Source organism: Salvelinus alpinus, chromosome 31 (assembly GCF_045679555.1).
Source record: "Salvelinus alpinus chromosome 31, SLU_Salpinus.1, whole genome shotgun sequence".
In the NCBI taxonomy this organism is placed as follows: Eukaryota; Metazoa; Chordata; class Actinopteri; order Salmoniformes; family Salmonidae; genus Salvelinus; species Salvelinus alpinus.
Genome location: NC_092116.1, coordinates 41,521,929 through 41,540,452, shown reverse-complemented (window position 1 = coordinate 41,540,452; position 18,524 = coordinate 41,521,929). Strand labels below are relative to the sequence as shown.

General features: G+C 47.6%; 1 protein-coding gene across 1 annotated transcript; it reads right to left on the bottom strand.

Annotated features, from left to right (window-relative positions):
• Positions 1–2,222: 2,222 nt before the first annotated feature.
• Positions 2,223–17,903, bottom strand: LOC139560978 (beta-enolase-like). The gene is made up of 11 exons (XM_071377749.1): positions 17,798–17,903; positions 13,088–13,177; positions 12,906–13,001; positions 10,864–10,992; positions 10,569–10,702; positions 9,137–9,359; positions 8,381–8,578; positions 8,237–8,313; positions 7,513–7,637; positions 7,005–7,172; positions 2,223–2,469 (listed from the first exon to the last, which is right to left on the bottom strand). Exons 2-11 carry the CDS (start codon positions 13,170–13,172, stop codon positions 2,400–2,402), a joined length of 1,305 nt encoding a protein of 434 aa, XP_071233850.1. The 5' UTR covers positions 13,173–13,177; positions 17,798–17,903; the 3' UTR covers positions 2,223–2,399.
• Positions 17,904–18,524: the final 621 nt, after the last annotated feature.

Below are 18,524 nucleotides of genomic sequence, written 5' to 3'. Positions count from 1 at the left end.
AAGAAGGTAGAGACTAGGGCCTGTAGGACCTGCCTTGTTGATAGTGTTGTTAAGAAGGTAGAAACTAGGGCCTGTAGGACCTGCCTTGTTGATAGTGTTGTTAAGAAGGTAGAAACTAGGGCCTGTAGGACCTGCCTTGTTGATAGTGTTGTTAAGAAGGTAGAAACTAGGGCCTGTAGGACCTGCCTTGTTGATAGTGCTGTTAAGAAGGTAGAAACTAGGGCCTGTAGGACCTGCCTTGTTGGTAGTGTTGTTAAGAAGGTAGAAACTAGGGCCTGTAGGACCTGCCTTGTTGATAGTGCTGTTAAGAAGGTAGAAACTAGGGCCTGTAGGACCTGCCTTGTTGATAGTGTTGTTGAGAAGGTAGAAACTAGGGCCTGTAGGACCTGCCTTGTTCATAGTGTTGTTAAGGTAGAAACTAGGGCCTGTAGGACCTGCCTTGTTGACAGTGTTGTTAAGAAGGTAGAGCAGTGCTTTATTATGGACAGACTTCTCCCCATCTTAACTACTGTTGTATCAATATGTTTTGACCATGACAGATTACAATCCAGGGTTACTCCAAGCAGTTTAGTCACCTCAACTTGCTCAATTTCCACATGATTTATTACAGGATTTAGTTGAGGTTTAGTGAATGATTTGTCTTTAACACAATGCTTTTAGTTTTTTAAATATTTAGGACTAACTTATTCCTTGCCACCCACTCTGAAGCTAACTACAGCTCTTTAAGTGTTGTAGTGATTTCAGTCTCTGTAGTAGCTGACGTGTATAGTATTGAGTCATCTGCATACATAGACACTGACTTTATTCAGTGCCAGTGGCATGTCCTTTGTAGATTGAAAAAAGTAAATGGGCCTAGACAGCTGCCTTGGGGAATTCCTGATTCTACCTGGGATATATTTGAGTCTTCCATTAAAGAACACCCTGTGTTCTGTTAGACAAGTAACTCTATCTACAATATAGCAGGGGGTGTAAATCCATAACATAGACATTTTTCCAGCAACAGACTGTTTGATAATGTCAAAAGCCGCACTGAAGTCTAACAAAACAGCCCCCACAATCTTTTCATCATCAATTTCTCTCAGCCAATCATCAGTCATTTGTGTAAGCGCTGTGCTTGTTAAGTGTCCTTCCCTATAAGCATGCTGAAAGTCTGTTGTCAATTTGTTTACTGTGAAATAGCATTGTATCTGGTCAAATACCAATTTTTCCAAAAGTTTACTAAGTGTTGGTAACAGACTGATTGGTGGGCTATTAGAGCCAGTTGAGGTCTTTACTATTCTTAGGTAGTGGAATGACTTTAGCTTCCCTCCAGGCCTGAGGACACACACTCTCTAATAGGCTTAAACTTAAAATGTGGCAAATAGGAGTGGTATTATCGTCCGCTATTATTAACTGTCCATCCAAGTTGTCAGACCCCAGTGGCTTGTCATTGTTGATAGACAATACATTTTTTCACCTCTTCCACACTGACTTTACAGAATTTAAAATTACAATGCTTGTCTTTCATGATTTGGTCAGATATACTTGGATGTGTAGTGTCAGCGTTTATTGTTGGCATGTCATGCTTAAGTTTGCTAATCTTGCCAATGATAATCTTAGTTTTGATGTTAAATATGAGTCACAGTAATACCCTCACAACTGTCACTTTAGTTTACATTTCTTTCCTCTGATCCGGAGGGTCGCTAGCAAGTGGATCATATTTAATAGCATATGTAGTGAGACAGCTTGATGTACCAGGACAACCCCTGGACAGGACACTAGTCTATCTAATGTTTCTATAGTGAGACAGCTTGATGTACCAGGACGCCCCCTGGACAGGACACTAGTCTATCTAATGTTTCTATAGTGAGACAGCTTGATGTACCAGTACAACCCCTGGACAGGACACTAGTCTATCTAATGTTTCTATAGTGAGACAGCTTGATGTACCAGGACGCCCCCTGGACTTGATGTTCGGTAAGTTCCTCTTGATAAGAATGTTTGCTAAATAAATTCTAATGTAAATGTAGTTGCTTTGTGAGATGGTGATAAAGGTCACAGTTCGCGTTTGTTATGTAAATGCAAGCTGGGCTTTGGCTCCAACTCAGGGCAGGTCCTCCGGAGCCATGGCCCAGTGAGACACGGACGCCAGTCCGCGGAGATGAAAACAGACCTTTCGGATAAAACACCAGGGTAAATCCTTAATGGAAAGTCGCCAACCAATCAGAACAGGAGAGCACAACTTTACATTTTTTATTTTTTTATTTCTCACGTTACGTCAAAAAAGACGCTTGTGATGGGAAAGGGACGGAGGGATGAGGAGGTCGAAGATAAAACCTCTGACCCCTGACCCCAAGAGGAGGGTAGACAGTCAGCCGTGAAGGAAGGAAGAAGGCGTGGTTCAGGTCAGAGGTCAGGGTTTAGTTGACCTTGGGGTGGCGGTAGTCCTTGCCGGCGAACTTTGCCTTGTCTCCAAGCTCCTCCTCAATCCTAGAAGGGTCAAAGGTTAGGGGTCACAGTTTCAGTCATAGAATCTCTAAAATGGCCATTGACATCCTAACAATATAACAAACTAAAATGTATCCATCTTGGTCGGGAAAACATTCAATCTGGAAACAAGGCAACAGTAAACATGTCATCCCACACAAATGATGCAGCATTGAAGCTTAAGAGGGACTTTTGTTCAAAGTTCGGATATTTCAGTTTTAGTATAGCGCTCCCGTGTGCCAATCAGTGTAATTAGCTTTGTCTCTATGGCAACACGCACCATTCACCCAAGTTGGGTCAAAATTGGCCCAGTGGTGCCTGAGATATGGCGTGTGACTAACATCCATATTAACGTACGAATGGACAGATCCAACTTCATCGAGGGGGACACCTAGTATTGTTATTGGTCAGGGTACAGTAGCTGTTGTCAGGGTCAATTCCATTTCAATTCAGGAACTGAAATTCCAATTCTCTTTAAGGCTTTTCAATTAGGAAAATGTTTCATTCTAATTGGGTTTACTTTCTGCATTCATTTGCATATTTCCGTTAGGGAATGTCTCTGTGAAGTGCGGGTACAACAATGCAATTTGCCAACGCAATTTTTAAAAAAATTGGCAAAGGGTAAAGTCTACAAAACTTTGTGCACTCTGTCCGTAACGATTGTAGTTTTGGGAACAGAAAACTGTATTGAGACTGAATGTTTAATTGAGAAAATAGCAGAATGTCAGCCAATTTTCATGTAGCTACATCTTCTCCCACTTCCTGCCAGTGGACTTCCTCTAATCACCATATTTGGAGTGGAAGTTCTAAACTGATTCTTCAGATTTACATTCGGAAAATATTCAGACCCCTCGACTTTTTACACATTTTGTTGCGTTACAGCCTTATTCTAAAATGTCCCCCCCCCCCCCCTCATCAAGCGACACACAATAACCCATAATGACAAAACAAAGTGCTGCAGAGATGGTTGTCCTTCTGGAAGGTTCTCCCATCTCCACAGAGGAACACCTCCCTGACCAAGGCCCTTCTCCCCCGATTGCTCAGTTTGGCTGGGCGTCCAGCTCTAGGAAGAGTCTTGGTGGTTCCAAACTTCTTCCATTTAATAATAATGGAGGCCACTGTGTTCTTGGGGACCTTCAATGCTTCAACTGTTTTTTTTTGGTACCCTTCCACAGATCTGTGCCTCGACACAATCCTGTCTCAGAGATCTACGGACAATTCCTTCAACCTCATGGCTTGGTTTTTGCTCTGACATGCATTAACAACTGAGTCGGTGCAGCCAGCTGGTTTCTTCATGCATCGCGCCGACAGAAACAAACATCTTTCCGGTAAGAAGAGGGGCGGGGGGGTATGCCTTATGATTAACGAGAAGTGGTGTGATCATCATAACAACACACAGGAACTCAAGTCGTTCTGCTCACCTGATCTAGAACTCCTCACAATCAAATGTCGACCGCATTATCTACCAAGGGAATTCTCGTCAATCATAATCACAGCCGTATACATTCCCCCCCAAGCAGACACATCGATGGCCCTGAACGAACTTTATCTGACTCTTTGTAAACTGGAAACCACACACCCTGAGGCTGCATTCATCGTAGCTGGGGATTTTAACAAGGCTAATCTAAAAACAAAACTCCCTAAATTCTATCAGCATATCGATTGTGCTACCAGGGCTGGAAAAACACTAGACCATTGTTATACTAATTTCCGCGACGCTTATAAGGCCCTCCCCCGCCCCCCTTTCGGAAAAGCTGACCACGACTCCATTTTGTTGATTCCAGCCTACAAACAGAAACTCAAACAACAAGCTCCCGCGCTCAGGTCTGTTCAACGCTGGTCCGACCAATCTGAATCCACGCTTCAAGACTGCTTCGATCACGCGGATTGGAATATGTTCCGCATCGCGTCCAACAACAATATTGACGAATATGCTGATTCGGTGAGCGAGTTCATTAGGAAGTGCATTGACGATGTCGTACCCACAGCAACGATAAAAACATTCCCAAACCAGAAACCGTGGATTGACGGCAGCATTCGCGTGAAACTGAAAGCGCGAACCACTGCTTTTAACCAGGGCAAGGTGACCGGAAGCATGACCGAATACAAACAGTGTAGCTATTCTCTCCGCAAGGCAATCAAACAGGCTAAGTCTCAGTACAGAGACAAAATCGAGTCGCAATTCAACAGCTCAGACACAAGAGGTATGTGGCAGGGTCTACAGTCAATCACGGATTACAAAAAGAAAACCAGCCCCGTCGCGGACCAGGATGTCTTGCGCCCAGACAGGCTTAACAACTTTTTTGCCCGCTTTGAGGACGGTGCAGTGCCACTGACACGGCCCCCTACCAAAACCTGCGGGCTCTCCTTCACTGCAGCCGAGGTGAGTAAAACATTTAAACGTGTTAACCCTCGCAAGGCTGCAGGCCCAGACGGCATTCCCAGCCGCGTCCTCAGAGCATGCGCAGACCAGCTGGCTGGTGTGTTTACGGACATATTCAATCAATCCTTATCCCAGTCTGCTGTTCCCACATGCTTCAAGAGGGCCACCATTGTTCCTGTTCCCAAGAAAGCTAAGGTAACTGAGCTAAACGACTACCGCCCCGTAGCACTCACTTCCGTCATCATGAAGTGCTTTGAGAGACTAGTCAAGGACCATATCACCTCCACCCTACCGGACACCCTAGACCCACTCCAATTTGCTTACCGACCCAATAGGTCCACAGACGACGCAATCGCAACCACACTGCACACTGCCCTAACCCATCTGGACAAGAGGAATACCCATGTGAGAATGCTGTTCATCGATTACAGCTCAGCATTTAACACCATAGTACCCTCCAAACTCGTCATCAAGCTCGAGACCCTGGGTCTCGACCCCGCCCTGTGCAACTGGGTCCTGGACTTCCTGACGGGCCGCCCCCAGGTGGTGAGGGTAGGTAACAACATCTCCACCCCGCTGATCCTCAACACTGGGGCCCCACAAGGGTGCGTTCTGAGCCCTCTCCTGTACTCCCTGTTCACCCACGACTGCGTGGCCATGCACGCCTCCAACTCAATCATCAAGTTTGCGGATGACACTACAGTGGTAGGCTTGATTACCAACAACGACGAGACGGCCTACAGGGAGGAGGTGAGGGCCCTCGGAGTGTGGTGTCAGGAAAATAACCTCACACTCAACGTCAACAAAACAAAGGAGATGATTGTGGACTTCAGGAAACAGCAGAGGGAGCACCCCCCTATCCACATCGACGGGTCAGTAGTGGAGAAGGTGGAAAGTTAAGTTCCTCGGTGTACACATCACGGACAAACTGAATTGGTCCACCCACACAGACAGCGTTGTGAAGAAGGCGCAGCAGCGCCTCTTCAACCTCAGGAGGCTGAAGAAATTCGGCTTGTCACCAAAAGCACTCACAAACTTCTACAGATGCACAATCGAGAGCATCCTGTCGGGCTGTATCACCGCCTGGTACGGCAACTGCTCCGCCCACAACCGTAAGGCTCTCCAGAGGGTAGTGAGGTCTGCAGAACGCATCACCGGGGGCAAACTACCTGCCCTCCAGGACACCTACACCACCCGATGTCACAGGAAGGCCATAAAGATCATCAAGGACAACAACCACCCAAGCCACTGCCTGTTCACCCCGCTATCATCCAGAAGGCGAGGTCAGTACAGGTGCATCAAAGCAGGGACCGAGAGACTGAAAAACAGCTTCTATCTCAAGGCCATCAGACTGTTAAACAGCCACCACTAACATTTAGCGGCCGCTGCCAACATACTGACTCAACTCCAGCCACTTTAAAAATGGGAATTGATGGAAATTATGTAAAAATGTACCACTAGCCACTTTAAGCAATGCCACTTAATACAATGTTTACATACCCTACATTACCCATCTCATATGTATATACTGTACTCTATATCATCTACTGCATCTTGCCATCTTTATGCAATACATGTACCACTAGCCACTTTAAACTATGCCACTTTATGTTTACATACCCTACAGTACTCATCTCATACGTATATACCGTACTCTATACCATCTACTGCATCTGCCATGCCGTTCTGTACCACCACTCATTCATATATCTTTATGTACATATTCTTTATCCCTTTACACTTGTGTGTGTGTGTAAGGTAGTAGTTGTGGAATTGTTAGGTTAGATTACTGTTGGTTATTACTGCATTGTCGGAACTAGAAGCACAAGCATTTCGCTACACTCGCATTAACATCTGCTAACCATGTGTATGTGACTAATAAAATTTGATTTGATTTGATTTGAACTGTGGGACCTTATATAGACAGGTGTGTGCCTTTCCAAATCATGTCCAATCAATTTAATTTACCACAGTGTATTATAAGGCTCCAGTATATTAACTGAGTCAGGGTGCAGTAGCTAGTGTATTCCTGTAGGGGGCAGTGTATTATAAGGCTCCAGTATATTAACTGAGTCAGGGTGCAGTAGCTGGTGTATTCCTGTAGGGGGCAGTGTATTATAAGGCTATGGTATTAACTAGGGTTAGTGTAACTGACCTCATCAGCTGGTTGTATTTGGCCAGACGTTCTGATCTACAGGGGGCCCCAGTCTTGATTTGACCAGTGCAGAGTCCGACCACCAGGTCAGCGATGAAAGTGTCCTCTGTCTCTCCGGAACGATGAGACACCATCACACCCCATCCGTTAGACTGGGCCAGTTTACACCTGTTATTCACAGAGATGAGATGGTCAGGGGTGTATTCATTAATGCACACTGTATTAAAACTGTAGCAACGGAACAAAGAAAACATGTGTTTGTTATTTGACTAATTTAGGTCCCTCCCCGTAACGGCCTGTTTGCTTCTGTGTGGCTCCTAGTGAATACATCCCAGGCCCTGTAATATAGCCCCTGTGGAGCAGCTCTGCGAGGGGGCCCTGTAGCCTAGTCCCTGTGATGCAGCTCTGCGAGGGGGCCCTGTAGCCTAGTCCCTGTGATGCAGCTCTGCGAGGGGGCCCTGTAGCCTAGTCCCTGTGATGCAGCTCTACAAGGGAGCCCTATACTTACGCCTTGATGGACTCTGTGACGGAGCCGATCTGGTTGACCTTGAGGAGCAGGCAGTTACAGGCCTTCTTCTCCACAGCCTGCTGGATACGCTTGGGGTTGGTCACGGTCAGATCATCTCCTACCACCTGTAGAATAACAATGCATAGATTATATAGGTTAACATCACAGAGTAACTAACAGTAGTGCTTGGGGTTGGTCACAGTCAGATCATCTACCAGGGATATATAGAGAACATATAGAATATACAGACCCCCCTAGACCGAGGGGTAGACCCCCCCTAGACCGAGGGGTAGACCCCCCCTAGACCGAGGGGTAGACCCCCCAGACCGAGGGGTAGACCCCCCCAGACCGAGGGGTAGACCCCCCAGACCGAGGGGTGGGTAGACCCCCTAGACCGAGGGGTGGGTAGACCCCCTAGACCGAGGGGTGGGTAGACCCCCCTAGACCGAGGGGTGGGTAGACCCCCCTAGACCGAGGGGTGGGTAGACCCCCCTAGACCGAGGGGTGGGTAGACCCCCTAGACCGAGGGGTGGGTAGACCCCCCAGACCGAGGGGTAGACCCCCTAGACCGAGGGGTAGACCCCCCTAGACCGAGGGGTAGACCCCCCAGACCGAGGGGGTAGACCCCCCAGACCGAGGGGGTAGACCCCCCAGACCGAGGGGGTAGACCCCCCAGACCGAGGGGGTAGAGATAACTAAAGTGAACTAAACAAACTGGACCCACCTGGATGTCGACGGCGGCGGTGAACTTTGACCATGCAGCCCAATCATCCTGATCGAAGGGATCCTCAATGGACTGGACTGGAGAGGAGGACGAGGAGTTAGAGAGGAAGGGTATGTGTGTGTGCGTGCGTGTGTGTGTACGTACCGGGATATCCCTTGATGAAGCTCTTGTACAGATCTCCCAGCTGATCCCCGGTGATGTACCTGGCAGGGTCGTCAGGTGACTTGAAGTCCAGGTCGTACTTTCCTGCCTTGTAGAACTCAGAGGCAGCCACGTCCATGCCGATGATGATCTTGTCTGGGTAGCCGGCCTTCTCAATGGCTGACTTCAGGAGCTCCAGAGCTGGAGGGAGAAGAAATGGTTTTAAAGTACCATGCACCAGGGGGCTTTAAGATCCTATAGGACAGTCCCTGTGACGCAGCTCCACCAGGGAGCACTATAGTTGTAGTCCCTGTGACGCAGCTCCACCAGGGAGCCCTATAGTTGTAGTCCCTGTGACGCAGCGCCACCAGGGAGCCCTATAGTTGTAGTCCCTGTGACGCAGCTCCACCAGGGAGCCCTATAGTTGTAGTCCCTGTGACGCAGCTCCACCAGGGAGCCCTATAGTTGTAGTCCCTGTGACGCAGCGCCACCAGGGAGCCCTATAGTAATAGTCCCTGTGGTGCAGCTCCACAAGGGTGCCCTATAGTAATAGTCCCTGTGGTGCAGGTCCACCAGGGTGCCCTATAGTAATAGTCCCCGTGGTGCAGCTCCACAAGGGTGCCCTATAGTAATAGTCCCTGTGGTGCAGCTCCACAAGGGGGTTCCTATAGTAATAGTCCCTGTGGTGCAGCTCCACAAGGGTGCCCTATAGTAATAGTCCGTGGTGCAGGTCCACCAGGGTGCCCTATAAGCTCTTACCCTCGTTGTTCTCCAGGATGTTGGGTGCGAAGCCGCCCTCATCTCCTACGTTGGTGGCATCCTTTCCGTACTTGGCCTTGATCACGTTCTTCAGGTTGTGGTAAACCTCAGCTCCGATCCTCATGGCCTCGTGGAAGTTAGCCGCTCCGATGGGCAGGATCATGAACTCCTGCATGGCCAGCTTGTTACCAGCATGGCTACCACCGTTGATCACGTTGAAGGCCTGGAGAGAGGGAGGAGAGGAGAGAGGGAGGAGAGGTGTAGAGAAGAGGTTAGAGCTTGTTACCAGCATGGCTACCACCGTTGATCACGTTGAAGGCCTGGAGAGAGGAGAGGAGAGCTGGTTTATATTTGAGATTCTTCAAAGTAGCCACCCTTTGCACACTCTTGGCATTCTCTGCAGACATTTTTTGGTGTCATTTCCCAGATCTGTGCCTCGACACAATCCTGTCTCGGAACTCTGCAGACAATTCCTTCGACCTCACTGCTTGGTTTTTGCTTTGACGTGCCCTGTCAACTGTGGGACCTTATATAGACAGGTGTGTGCCTTTCCAAATCATGTCCAACCAATTGAATTTACCACAGGTGGACTCCAATCAAGTTGTAGAAACATCTCAAGGATGATCAATGGAAACAGGAGCTACATTTTGAGTCTCAAAGCAAAAGGTCTGAATACTTATGTAAATAAGGCATTTGTTATTTTTTTTTAATGTATAAAACCTGTTTTCACTGTCATTACAGGGTATTGTGATGTCATTAAGGGGTATTGTGATGTCATTACGGGGTATTGTGATGTCATTACGGGGTATTGTGTGTAGATGGATGAGGATATTTTTTGGCCTGTAACTTAACAAAATGTCCTGCTAGATCTGCCGCGGTCTGCGAGCCAGGCCTAATCGCCCAACATCAGTGCCCGACCTCACTAATGCTCTTGTGGCTGAATGGAAGCAAGTCTCTGCAGCAATGTTCCATCATCTAGTGGAAAGCTTTCCCAGAAGAGTGGAGGCTGTTATAGCAGCAAAGTGGGACCAACTCCATATTAATGCCCATGATTTTGGAATGAGATGTTGGACAAGCAGGTGGGCAGGGGTCAGGGTTAAAGGTGTACTCACAGGGCAGGGTGATGTCCTGGTTATACTGTATATAGGTAGGTATATGATGGGTCAGGGTTAAAGGTTAAAGGTGTACTCACAGGGCAGGGTGATGTCCTGGTTATACTGTATATAGGTAGGTATATGATGGGTCAGGGTTAAAGGTGTACTCACAGGGCAGGGTGATGTCCTGGTTATACTGTATATAGGTAGGTATATGATGGGTCAGGGTTAAAGGTTAAAGGTGTACTCACAGGGCAGGGTGATGTCCTGGTTATACTGTATATAGGTAGGTATATGATGGGGCAGGGGTCGGGGTTAAAGGTTAAAGGTGTACTCACGGGGCAGGGCAGGATGACGTCCTTGTGTCCGGCCAGGTCAGCGATGTGTCGGTACAGGGGCACTCCCTTCTCTGCTGCTCCTGCCTTGCAGACCGCCAGAGACACACCCAGGATGGCATTGGCTCCAAACTTAGCTACAAGCCAAGAGTTTTAAAACACCGTGATAAATCTCTCCTCCAGTTGTAAAGTATTTTGCAGCTTTTTCAAGGGAGCATGGACATATTACTGGGAGATTGACTTAGTTGGAAGTGACCTAACTGTCAATGTTAATAAAGTTAATTAAGATGAGACGTACATTTGTTCTCAGTTCCGTCCAAATCCAGCATGAATTTGTCGATCTTCTCCTGGTCAACAACGCTGAACTTCTGCTCAATCAGTTTGGCGGCGATGTCCTTGTTTACGTGGTCCACTGCCTTAATGGTACCTTCAGAGATGGTCAGATCATGTGATATTTAGAGATAGGCCTTCATGGAACACTGTCAGACCAGACCTAACGATCACAGAGACACTAGAGATCTCCTTTCTATACAATGGTCTCATCTGTGACAGCAGCTCCATTTAAAAGGAGTCTTTTAAAAGGAGTCTTTTAAAGGGAGTCTTTTAAAGGGAGTCTTTTAAAGGGAGTCTTTTAAAGGGAGTCTTTTAAAGGGAGTCTTTTAAAGGGAGTCTTTTAAAGGAGTCTTTTAAAGGAGTCTTTTAAAGGAGTCTTTTAAAGGAGTCTTTCTTCTTCTATGCATATTGGCAGTTCATAAATAAACAGGAAAAGGTACCACCTAATGTGATGGAGTAATTATACTCTTAGCTGGGAAGGTAGTAGTACTAGTAACAGTAGTAGTAAGGCAGCCCCCCGTAGTAGTAGTAGTAGTAATAGTGACTGTAGCCCAGTAGTAGTAGTAGTAGTAGTGACAGTAGTAGTGACAGTAGTAGTAAGGCAGCCCCCCGTAGTAGTAGTAATAGTGACTGTAGCCCAGTAGTAACAGTAGTAGTAGTGACAGTAGTAACAGTAGTAGTAGTGACAGTAGTAACAGTAGTAGTAGTGGTAGTAGTAGTAGTAGTGACAGTAGTAGTGACAGTAGTAGCAGTAGTAGTAGTATTAGTGACAGTAGTAGTGACAGTAGTAGTAGTGACAGTAGTGACAGTAGTAGTAGTAGTGACAGTAGTAGTAGTAGTGACAGTAGTAGTAGTAGTGACAGTAGTAGTAGTAGTGACAGTAGTAGTAGTAGTGACAGTAGTAGTAGTGACAGTAGTAGTAGTAGTAGTATTAGTGACAGTAGTAGTAGTGACAGTAGTAGTAGTAGTGACAGTAGTAACAGTAGTAGTAGTGACAGTAGTAGTAGTGACAGTAGTAACAGTAGTAGTAGTGACAGTAGTAGTAGTGACAGTAGTAACAGTAGTAGTAGTGGTAGTGACAGTAGTAGTAGTGACAGTAGTAGTAGTGACAGTAGTAGTAGTAGTAGTAGTAGCAGTGACAGTAGTAGTAGTGACAGTAGTAGCAGTAACAGTAGTAGTAGTGACAGTGGTAGTAGTAGTGACAGTAGTAGCAGTAGTGACAGTAGTAGCAGTAGTAGCAGTAGTGGCAGTAGTAGCAGTAGTAGTAGTGACAGTAGTAGTAGTGACAGTAGTAGTAGTAGTAGTAGTGACAGTAGTAGTAGTGACAGTAGTAGCAGTAGTAGTAGCAGTAGTGACAGTAGTAGCAGCAGTAGTGACAGTAGTAGCAGTAGTAGTAGTAGTGACAGTAGTAGTAGTGACAGTAGTAGTAGTGACAGTAGTAGTAGTGACAGTAGTAGTAGTAGTGACAGTAGTAGCAGTAGTGACAGTAGTAGTAGTAGTGACAGTAGTAGCAGTAGTGACAGTAGTGACAGTAGTAACAGTAGTAGTAGTGACAGTAGTAACAGTAGTAGTAGTGACAGTAGTAGTGACAGTAGTAGTAGTGACAGTAGTAACAGTAGTAGTGACAGTAGTAGTAGTGACAGTAGTAACAGTAGTAGTAGTGACAGTAGTAGTAAGGCAGCCCCCCTTAGTAGTAGTAGTAGTGACAGTAGTAACAGTAGTAGTAGTGACAGTAGTAGTAGTGACAGTAGTAACAGTAGTAGTAGTGACAGTAGTAGTAAGGCAGCCCCCCTTAGTAGTAGTAGTAGTAGTAGTAGTAGTAGTAGTAGTAGTAATAGTGACTGTAGCCCAGTAGCAGCAACAGTAGTAGTAAGGCCTAACATTCTTTACCGCTAGGCTACCTATCTGCCTACTTCAAAATGGTGAAAGTACTCAATGGCCCTGGCCATGCTAAAACAAGCTTTGGGCCAAGGGCACCATCTATCCACCTCTATGGATCGGACTCACCTTTTCCCAGGTAGCGTGACTTGTCTCCATCTCTCAGCTCCAGAGCCTCATGGACACCGGTAGAGGCACCGCTGGGCACGGCTGCCCTGAAACGGCCTGAACACACACAGAGAGAGGTTAAACTGCTGGGTCGGTGAACAACATCGCGGTACGGTATGTTTGTATGTAAACACTGTGAGCACCTTTGGCGGTGTAGAGGTCCACCTCCACGGTGGGGTTTCCTCTGGAGTCGAGGATCTCCCGGGCATGGATCTTAATGATAGACATCCTGACTAGAGAGGAGAGGGGTAGAGAGAAAACATGTAACACTTCAGATATCTTCTGTTTGCTCTGAGACAATCAGAAATACAGGTCAGAGACTCCTAGCAATCTGTTCTGTAGTCTGAACACTACAGTGTGTGTCGTATGGAGATACAGGACTCATCTTTATTCTTTATATCTGTCCTGTTATAGTGTCTGACAGCATGGGCCGCTCCATAGAGATAGATAGAGGTATCATCTGGATATCTGTCCTGTTATAGTGTCTGACAGCATGGGCCGCTCCATAGAGATAGATAGAGGTATCTGGATATCTGTCCTGTTATAGTGTCTGACAGCATGGGCCGCTCCATAGAGATAGATAGAGGTATCATCTGGATATCTGTCCTGTTATAGTGTCTGACAGCATGGGCCGCTCCATAGAGATAGATAGAGGTATCTGGATATCTGTCCTGTTATAGTGTCTGACAGCATGGGCCGCTCCATAGAGATAGATAGAGGTATCATCTGGATATCTGTCCTGTTATAGTGTCTGACAGCATGGGCCGCTCCATAGAGATAGATAGAGGTATCATCTGGATATCTGTCCTGTTAGGCTACAACCCATAGGAATCCCCACACAGTTGACTACTTTAAAAATGGCAAAAGCCCTCAATGACGCTGCCTATGCTAAACTTCCTTTCGGCCACTAGAGGCCTCTATCATTCTCTATGGTGTGACCTGAGGTAGCCAGTCTGTGTTGTAGCTTCATGTTCTCATCACAGTGTAATCTGTCCCTCTCCCCGCACCGTAGGTCCTCCTCTACGCATCTCACACCCAGCTAGCCTATCAGAGAGCAGTGAGGTCCCAGCTGACCAACGGCAGGCCAGGCATTCAGATCCCGGTTTAGAGAGAGATATGCTCGTATATTTAGCTGCTCCCCCTGCAGAACCTACTACCACCACCTTTTCTCTCGGTCGCCCCGCCTTGGGCCCCGCCTTGGGCCCCGCCTATTAAATCTGAGCTGGACAATAAGCTGTTCCTACACTGTCACTGGTCCCGGAGTGCAGCTGTCTGAAGGTCTCCCCCAAGAGCGGAGCAGGGAGGTGCAGTGATGTCCTGAATGCCCTCAAGACTGCTAATAAACCCAAGATAGTGTGTTACTGTATACTGCATATAGTGTATACTGCATATAGTGTGTGTGGTTAGCAGTTAATGTGTGCAGTGTGTGTGTGAAGCGTTGTGGAGCCTCATTGACCCTTCACCTTTCAGTTTGACCTTTCACTACATTCACAAGAGATTTAAGTTTGACCTTTTACTAGTGGTCAGGGTTGAGGCTGGCGATACTGTATTACAGTACGGAACGCAGTGGGTTTATTAATACACACACAACATTCATGCCATTTGAATGACATTAGCTAGCTGATAGAGGACAAGTGGTCCTTGAGTTGGTCTCTCAGTCCGGGTGTCTGTCTGTTCTCTGACCCGGGAGAGACGACACTCCGACCCGGGAGAGACGACACCCCGACCCGGGAGAGACGACGGGAGAGACGACACCCCGACCCGGGAGAGACGACACTCCGACCCGGGAGAGACGACACCCCGACCCGGGAGAGACGGCACCCCGACCCGGGAGAGACGACACCCCGACCCGGGAGAGACGACACCCCGACCCGGGAGAGACGACACCCCGACCCGGGAGAGACGACACCCCGACCCGGGAGAGACGGCACCCCGACCCGGGAGAGACGGCACTCCGACCCGGGAGAGACGGCACTCCGACCCGGGAGAGACGGCACTCCGACCCGGGAGAGTCGACACCCCGACCCGGGAGAGACGACACCCCGACCCGGGAGAGACGACACCCCGACCCGGGAGAGACGACACCCCGACCCGGGAGAGACGACACCCCGACCCGGGAGAGACGACACTCCGACCCGGGAGAGACGACACTCCGACCCGGGAGAGACGACACTCCGACCCGGGAGAGACGACACTCCGACCCGGGAGAGACGACACTCCGACCCGGGAGAGACGACACCCCGACCCGGGAGAGACGACACCCCGACCCGGGAGAGACGACACTCCGACCCGGGAGAGACGACACCCCGACCCCGGAGAGACGACACCCCGACCCGGGAGAGACGACACTCCGACCCGGGAGAGACGACACTCCGACCCGGGAGAGACGACACCCCGACCCGGGAGAGACGACACTCCGACCCGGGAGAGACGACACCCCGACCCGGGAGAGACGACACTCCGACCCGGGAGAGACGACACTCCGACCCGGGAGAGCGGGCTATGGTAGTAGGTGCACCGGTTTGTGTCAAGAACTGCAACTCTGCTGGGTTTTTCACGCTCAACAGTTTCTTGTGTGTATCTAGAATGGTCCACCACCCAAAGGACATCCAGACAACTTGACACAACTATGGGAAGAATTGGAGTCAACATGGTCCAGCATCCCTGTGGAACTCTTTCAACACCTTGTAGAGTCCATGACCTGATGAATTGAGGCTGTTCTGAGGGGAGGGGGGGTGCACCTCCATAGTAGGAAGGTGTTCCTAATGTTTTGTACACCCGGTGTACGTCCACACCGACAATCTACAATAATATCCTGGACTAACTCAACACTACAATGTTAGAAATCCCTGTTTAAAAAGAATACTGGTCTAGGATGTTGGTTTAACTAGGCTAACAACAATGATGATGCATGTCCACATCAACATAGTAGATCCACACAGCCTTCATCCTACTAAACTACACTGTAGCAGTTACAGATCCATACAGCCTTCATCCCACTAAACTACACTGTAGCAGTTACAGATCCATACAGCTATGGAGCCTCCATCCTACTAAACTACACTGTAGCAGTTACAGATCCATACAGCCTCCATCCTACTAAACTACACTGTAGCAGTTACAGATCCATACAGCCTCCATCCTACTAAACTACACTGTAGCAGTTACAGATCCATACAGCTATGGAGCCTCCATCCTACTAAACTACACTGTAGCAGTTACAGATCCATACAGCCTCCATCCTACTAAACTACACTGTAGCAGTTACAGATCCATACAGCTATGGAGCCTCCATCCTACTAAACTACACTGTAGCAGTTACAGATCCATACAGCCTCCATCCTACTAAACTACACTGTAGTAGTTACAGATCCATACAGCTATGGAGCCTTCATCCTACTAAACTACACTGTAGCAGTTACAGATCCATACAGCTATGGAGCCTCCATCCTACTAAACTACACTGTAGCAGTTACAGATCCATACAGCTATGGAGCCTTCATCCTACTAAACTACACTGTAGCAGTTACAGATCCATACAGCTATGGAGCCTCCATCCCACTAAACTACACTGTAGCAGTTACAGATCCATACAGCCTCCATCCTACTAAACTACACTGTAGTAGTTACAGATCCATACAGCTATGGAGCCTCCATCCTACTAAACTACACTGTAGCAGTTACAGATCAATACGGCTATGGAGCCTCCATCCTACTAAACTACACTGTAGCAGTTACAGATCCATACAGCCTCCATCCTACTAAACTACACTGTAGCAGTTACAGATCCATACAGCTATGGAGCCTCCATCCTACTAAACTACACTGTAGCAGTTACAGATCCATACAGCTATGGAGCCTCCATCCTACTAAACTACACTGTAGCAGTTACAGATCCATACAGCTATGGAGCCTCCATCCTACTAAACTACACTGTAGTAGTTACAGATCCATACAGCCTCCATCCTACTAAACTACACTGTAGCAGTTACAGATCCATACAGCTATGGAGCCTCCATCCTACTAAACTGTAGTAGTTAGATTCATACAGCTACGGAGCATGTATTCATCCATTTTGAATTCGGGCCCTAACAACAAAACGTGGAAAAGGTCAAAGGGTATGAATACTTTCTGGAGCCTCTGATTATTACAGGTGGTCTCCTCCCCTCCTGCTGTCCGTAAACACGCGGTGTAACGTGGCGATGTGGCCGTGTGGGAACACTGATCCTATCAAGGTATGTAGCCACTTAACCTTTATTGGGGGGGGGGGGGGGGGGGGGGGGGGGGGGTATATTTCATATCAGAGAGAAATGAAGGGCTTCCAACCCCGTATTGCAATGTTCAGATCGAGCGTTGGGGCTCTTAACACAAACACCCCAGGCGCCTTAGTCCGACTGATCTAATGGAACTGAGACGTGATCAAGGGCTATTCAGGATCCAGCTTGTACAACCAGTGTCCTCCAACCAAAAGTAGTCATGCTGTCAGTCGGCTACAAACAGACAGTAATATGAGGCTGGGGTTTCAGTAGGGAATACGTCAAAAACGTTACGTTTTAAAAGGTAGATCCAATGCTAACAGTTGCAGTATGTAAGAAATTAGGCTCCCGTTTCCTCATTCCCAAACGCTATGATGAACGTATACATTAGCATATATATATATATATATAGTTCATGTGTTCCTATATATATATATATGAAGTAGTCTGACATGGAACATGTGCAAAGTGAGAAGTCCTAGGCTACAGTCCAACGCAACTGCCGCGTTTCCTTAATAATCACACGACGATCTTTCCCAAGTGTTTAAATTACACTAAATGTTTAAGAAGAGAACAGAATAAAACACTGGACGGTACCTGAGGAGGGTTTTCGCTGGCTCGCTGGCTGTCCGTCCTTCTGGAAAGTGTAACTCTGTTCTCCAGTCGGAGTTTTATAGACTGCCGGTGGCGACCGCTGCCCAATAAGGGCTTAGGGACCAGAGACAAACTACCAGACACAATCAGAAACGGAAAAACTGAAAGTATGGTCACGTCTCTGTATAAAGGGTTTTTACATATAGAATACATATGACTCATCAACATGTAAAATCATTAAAGGATATCAAGAGTATAAAATACAATTTTGGTTACTTTTTTAATGTTTTCTAGATTTCGCTATTTTAGATGAAAACATGTAGGCCTACTGTCAACTTACAGTGGGGTGACCAGGAACACATGAACTGACCAGAGAGAACAGTGGAGTGACCAGGAACACATGAACTGACCAGAGAGAACAGTGGGGTGACCAGGAACACATGAACTGACCAGAGAGACCAGTGGAGTGACCAGGAACACATGAACTGACCAGAGAGACCAGTGGGGTGACCAGGAACACATGAACTGACCAGAGAGAACAGTGGAGTGACCAGGAACACATGAACTGACCAGAGAGACCAGTGGAGTGACCAGGAACACATGAACTGACCAGAGAGACCAGTGGGGTGACCAGGAACACATGAACTGACCAGAGAGACCAGTGGGGTGACCAGGAACACATGAACTGACCAGAGAGACCAGTGGGGTGACCAGGAACACATGAACTGAC